Genomic DNA, 6,000 nt, shown 5'->3' with positions numbered 1-6,000 from the left:
AGCCGGTCCCCGGCTGCGGCGGCGCGGGCGCGCGGGGATGAGCCGGCCATGGAGCGGCCTCAGCGGGGCGCACGCAACCGGCCGGCGCTGCCACGGGGGAGCCGCCTGAGCCCGGGTTCCGCGGGGCTTCGGGGCCTCGGGCGCCCCGGCGGGGTGCCTGCCGCCGCCTCTGGGAAGGACCGGAGCCTCGCGTGGCGGACACAGCAGCGGTCACCGAGTTGAGACGCCTGAGCCCGCTTCTCCTGCAGCTCGGTGCGTTCTTGGGCACCCGGGCGCCCTGCCCGGTGCACAGTGGCTGGCGCACCGCGGCGAGCCGGGTGCCAGACTGTCTAGAGGGGTGTGTGTGTGTGTATTTGTGTGTGGTGTGTGCGCGCGCGTGTTCGAGCGGAGATCCCGAGCTAACGCCGAACCAGGCGGATCGGAGCAGCCATGCTTCCCGGGGTAGGCGTGTTCGGCACTAGCCTCACGGCCCGTGTCATCATCCCGCTGCTGAAAGACGAGGGCTTCGCGGTGAAGGCGCTGTGGGGCCGCACGCAGGAGGAAGCGGAGGAGCTGGCCAAGGAGATGAGCGTCCCCTTCTACACCAGCCGCATTGACGAAGTGCTCCTGCACCAGGACGTGGACTTGGTGTGCATCAACCTTCCGCCGCCCCTCACCAGGCAGATCGCCGTCAAGACTCTGGGTGAGCGACCCCTCCCCACCTCCCCCCAGCCCCTTCTCGCCTTCCCTCCCCCGCTGCTTTTCTCCCCTTCGCCCCCTCTTCATCCCGGAAGCTTACATGGCACCTACGGCGCCCTCGGGGATCCGAGATCCCACATCCCACTCGGAGCTTTCGCCGCCGTCATCCCTGGCCTTCCCCACACCTACGCTTCCCTCCTCCCTTCTGGCACCACTCGGGCGCGCTTTCCCACGTGCGTGGCGCGGAGGCTGGAGGAGGCGCGGGTTCCGGGGAACTCGATCAGGCAGAGGAAATGCTTAGGACTGGGGATGAGCGGCTCGCAGGAAGACAAAACTAAGTCGCCAGCTGTGTGTGTGTAGCGCCCGAATGTGTGTGTTTGCGTGCGCGCCTGCGAGAGGCGGGTGCGCGCCCAGGAACGCCTGAATAAAGGGCCGCACACGTGTCTCGGGTTTTCCTGCCGGCAATAGATTACCTGACTGTCAGGAGCTGTGGCGCCCTGCTAGGATAGTTTGTTTCTTTCTGCGGCGTTGTTAGTTTAGAGGGAGATTAGAGATGTGACAATCAGAGAATTATTTCCTCTTTGCTAGGATGGTGGGAGTGGTGGGATGGGGGTGGGGCGCCTATCTTCTAAGACGTCTGGGAGTTACTTGATAAAACCAGAAAGACTTAACTTTCAGGTGCTGCTGCCCAATAACTGACTTCCGCGCTGTTTTGGAGTAGGATCTTAGTAATTTAGGGCTTCCCAGGTGGCTCAGTGGTAAAGAATCCGCCTGCCTATGCAGGAGACTTGGGTTCGATGGAGGAGGAAATGGCACCCCACTCCAGTATTCTTGCCTGGAAAATCCTTTGGACAGAGGAACCTGGTAGGATGCAGTCAGTTCAGTTCAGTCGCTCAGTCGTGTCTGGCTCTTTGTGACCCCATGGACTGCAGCTCGCTAGGCCTCCCTGTCCATCACCAACTCTCCGAGCTTGCTCAAACTCACGTCCATCCAGTCGGTGATGCCATCCAACCATCTCATCCTCTGTTGTCCCCTTCTTCTCCCGCCTTCAATCTTTCCCAGCATCAGGGTCTTTTCTAGTGAGTCGGTTCTTCGCGTCAGGTGGTTAAGTCCGCGAGATGGCGAGAGAGTCAGACAGGACTTAGCGACTCAACAGTAACAGCTTAGTAATTTAGGGATGAATGCAGTAGTTCCAGAGGCTGCCAGTGTCACGTGGGAACATGCAATGGTCCCTCCTTAATTCCTGGCAAGAGTAGTTCCAGGGCCTGGTGACAGGCAGGTTGGGGATGAGCTTAACAGCCATCACCGCCGGTTTCCCCCACCTAATCCAGGCAGACTGGACCATCTCCCAGCAGAGTATCAGAGTCCCTGACATGCCCAGAGGAAGAAGTGCATGTTTTGCTGTCTATCAGCAGTTCTTATATGAACCTGGATGGTTGCTCACTCCTTTGTTGTTCTTCAGTCGTGTCCGACTCTGCTCGCTCCTTAGGGCCTGAGAAAATGTCATTGCCCACCCTTGAAAGTTGGAATTTTTGTTGGCCAGGAAAAGAGACACAGCTTAGAGCCCAGGACGCCATGTTAGGGAAGAGTTGGAGGAGCAGCCCTGGGAAGGAGCGGAGACAGCATCCAGAGACCAGTGGGAATTTATGCAATCTTGGAAAGAATGTTTTATTTTTAAAAACAGGCATGGATTTAGGGTTGGTGACATGTACATGTATTTTAATTCTATCTTTCCAGGACTATGATCAGATGTAGAACACGCTCTCCCTAGAAAACCACGTTTATCAGGCCATTCTGTTGTTGACTCAGATGGGATATCTGATAGGATATCTAAGGAGGCTGTCCACGGCTGTCAGTTTTCACGTAAATTTTATTACGTTTCTGACTTTTGTTGCCTGGTTTCTTTGGATTTGAATGTAATGTCATTGGGTTCTGGCCAATATTTCTTTTCTGTTTGATCTAATATATATGTTGGGTAGCTAGCCTCTGTGGTCACGATGGAGCTGTGCATATTCAATAGATGATAACTGTCTTATAGCATAAATCTGTAAGAGCAATGCATATAAAACAGATCCGTCTTGAGCCCTGCTCAAGGGCTTATGACTGATCACATCAGAAAGACCTTGTTGTAACACTGTGCCCCTGCCCCCCGCACCCCATGGCAGCTCAGCACTGAAGGTCAGGCCCACAGAGCAACTGCAGAGCATGGCTCCTGGAGGGCGGCAGTTTGGGGAACAGGGATGTTCCGGTTTTCTGGCTTTGAGAGAAGTGGCACAAATGATACGTTTCTGGATACTTCTGTTCTTATTTTTAAAAATCCCTGTAATTTTTTTTTCCTTGACGAGACAGAGATGGGTTACCTTTTCAGAACGAAGTGTCACAGGCGAAAGAAGTAGACTTGGTTTAATCATGCCTAAGGAAGAGGGGTGTGTTCATATTTTCATGGTAAGTCTTGGCCATTTAAATTATTTAAAATTCCTGATTTCACAGATAATCAGACCACCTGCTTTTGATTGTAGGCAGTGTGGAGGCTCTGGATTTAGAGATGATTGGATTGGGCTCATTCGAGGCTTCATCTTCACTGGAAAATTGCTAGACTTGACTCTTCTTTCTTTTGTACCTGTGTGTGCCCCATGGATTGGTCATCTCGGTTTGCTGCGCTGTCACAGTTGGAGGTTGAACGCATGCAACACAGGAAGTGAAAAACCCCAAACAGTTATGGGGCCAGCCTGGCCATTGAGGGTTTGTAGATACTAGTGTTTGCCTGGAATTGAAACAAGCCAAGCTTGGTTGGTCCTGGCCTCCTCTTCTTATCCTCCTTTGAGTTGCTTGCCCAGCAATGCCAAGAGATCTGTGCCCTCCATCCATACTGGTCAGAGGTGAGGGGCAGTGGCCAGGACGGAGACGCAAAACTTGCAGTTGATTGAACCACAGCATCTTCCACTGATTTCCAAAAACTGGCCTGAATTCCCTACCTTAGCGAACTTAGCGTTTCTCTGTTGGAGACATTTTTCTGCAACGTATAATTTCTACAGTGTCCGGGCTGCCTCTTGTCACATGCCTACTATGTGCAATGGGGTAGCTGTGGTCTATGACATGTTTCATTTCATGACTAAAATAATCCTCTAGGATGACTATTGGCCCTACTTTACAGAAGAGGCTGGAGTCGAATTTCTCAAGGACATACAGCTAGAGATGTGAACCTCCCACTGTGCTTCCCTCACCTCCCCAGAAATAGTCATGCCTTCTTCTCCCATCTCCTAAATTTGCTCCTTTGCCTCACTTCCTTCTTAGAGAGTGGCAGCCCAGGTGAGATGGTTGGCATTATCCTTTATTTGTGTCTACCCCTCTGATGGAATCAGTTCCTAAATCTGGTTGATGCCGACTCCCCACTGTTCTCACGTCTGTTGCCTCGTCTACGTCATTGCTTCCCCCGAAGAAGGAACTAGCCTCTTATCTCATCTGAATTAGGCTCCAGTCTGCCCACCTCCACCCCTGCCTCTGTCCACCTTTCACGCTGCTACTGGAATAACCTCGAAGAATTGCAAACTCCCCGCTTTCATCACTTCTAAGAAAAGCCCCAACTTCTTGGCACAGCAGGCAAGACCTTGCCTCTGTCCAGCCTCATGTCCTGCTGGTGGTTCTGGAACCCCACGCCCTGCAACTAAACCAAACTGCGGGTGTTTCCTGGGAAGACCCTCTCTTGTTCCTGCGTCCATGCCTCTGTCAGGAACTCCCTTCTGCCTCGTGTGTGTGATGGATGCCTGTTTCACCCTTCCAGGTTCAGCACCGGTGGTACCTCCTCCTGAAATCCTGCCCTTTCCTCAATCTTGACCCAACCCCTACTCCCCGAGTCTCAGCACTGTGTACCTCCATCTTTTCTTGCACTCACATTAAAGCATCTGTGTAAAAACTAGCCTTAATTCAGTTATTTTAAGTAGGTTATGTATTCAGATGGCACAAATTTCAAAAGCTCTAACACATTCAAAATAGTACACAATGAGGAGGAAGTGTCCCCTAATCCCTGTCATTCAGCTGGTGGTAATCATGGTTATAAGTTTTTATGTCCCTTTTGAAGATTTTGAAAGTCTACACTAGACTTCCCAGGTGTTTCAGTGGTAAAGAATCCACCTGCCAATGTAGGAGACACCAGTTCAATCCCTGGGTGGGGAAGATCCCCTGGAGTAGGAAATGGAACCCCACTCCAGTATTCTTGCCTAGAAAATTCCATGGACAGAGGAGCCTAGTGGGCTACAGTCCATGGAGTCGAAAAGAGTAGGATATGACTGAGCAACTGGGCATGCACACATACATACATATATGGGAAACTCAGAGGGTAAAAGTCCTGGTCTTCCTGTTTTTGGCTGCATGGCATTTCACTGTATGGATAAACCAGAATTTATTTAAGCAGTTCCCCGTGACTCAGGAGAAGGCAATGGCACCCCACTGCAGTACTCTTGCCGGGAAAATCCCATGGACGGAGGAGCCTGGTAGGCTGCAGTCCATGGGGTCGCTAGGAGTCGGACACGACTAAGTGACTTCACTTTCCCTTTTCACTTTCATGCATTGGAGAAGGAAATGGCAACCCACTCCAGTGTTCTTGCCTGGAGAATCCCAGGGATGGGGGAGCCTGGTGGGCTGCCGTCTCTGGGGTCGCACAGAGTCGGACACGACTGAAGTGACTTAGCAGCAGCAGCAGCGTGACTCAACATTTCAGTTATTTCCTACCTTTTGCTTATACAAATTTTTAATGAATAATCTAGTGCATATGGCATTTTGCTTGCAGGCCAGTGTGCTCAAAGGATAAATACATGGATTCTTTATCAAAGGTGGTGATAATCTCTTTTATGTGTTTGCTTATTCTTCTATTTGCTATTTGTCTGCGCAGTTAGAATGTAAGTTCTTCGAGGTGGTAGGGCCTTTGTCTGCTTGACTCACCAGGTTGCCTTATCTCCCCTAGACGGTGCCAGGCACTGAGTCACATCATAGGCATGCTATAAATATTTCTTGATTGCCAAATGAATGCTTTCATCGAATGAATGAATGCTCTGCTTATCAACAGGATGTGTCAGTAAATACAGAACATTTTTGTCCGGTGTGCAGTAGCCTGGTACCTTGCAAACATTAATTTGTGGTTGGGGATCTTGTCAAAATGCAGATTCCAGGGTGGGACCCAAGATGCAAAATTTCCATCCAGCTCACAGGTGGCACGGATGCTGTAGCAGCCAGACACAGAGTTGTGATGGTTCTCTGCCTTTGGGACGACAAGGCATCCCCCACCATGAGTTGTTAAGCTTGCAGGGGAACTGTGTTAAAATACCT

The 6,000-nt window shown here is 51.4% G+C and overlaps 1 protein-coding gene across 2 annotated transcripts in view; it reads left to right on the top strand.

Annotated features, from left to right (window-relative positions):
• Positions 1 to 206: 206 nt before the first annotated feature.
• GFOD1 (glucose-fructose oxidoreductase domain containing 1) overlaps positions 207 to 6,000 on the top strand; it is a 95,301-nt gene continuing 89,507 nt past the window's right edge. For both annotated transcript variants that reach the window (XM_052648919.1, XM_052648920.1), the window contains exon 1: positions 207 to 682. In XM_052648919.1, the coding sequence (XP_052504879.1) occupies positions 430 to 682 (253 nt within the window). In that variant the 5' untranslated portion in view covers positions 207 to 429. The remainder of the gene's footprint in view (positions 683 to 6,000) is intronic.

Source organism: Budorcas taxicolor, chromosome 11 (assembly GCF_023091745.1).
Source record: "Budorcas taxicolor isolate Tak-1 chromosome 11, Takin1.1, whole genome shotgun sequence".
In the NCBI taxonomy this organism is placed as follows: Eukaryota; Metazoa; Chordata; class Mammalia; order Artiodactyla; family Bovidae; genus Budorcas; species Budorcas taxicolor.
Note: the sequence above shows the minus strand (reverse complement) of the source record. Positions and strands in the feature narration are given on the sequence as shown.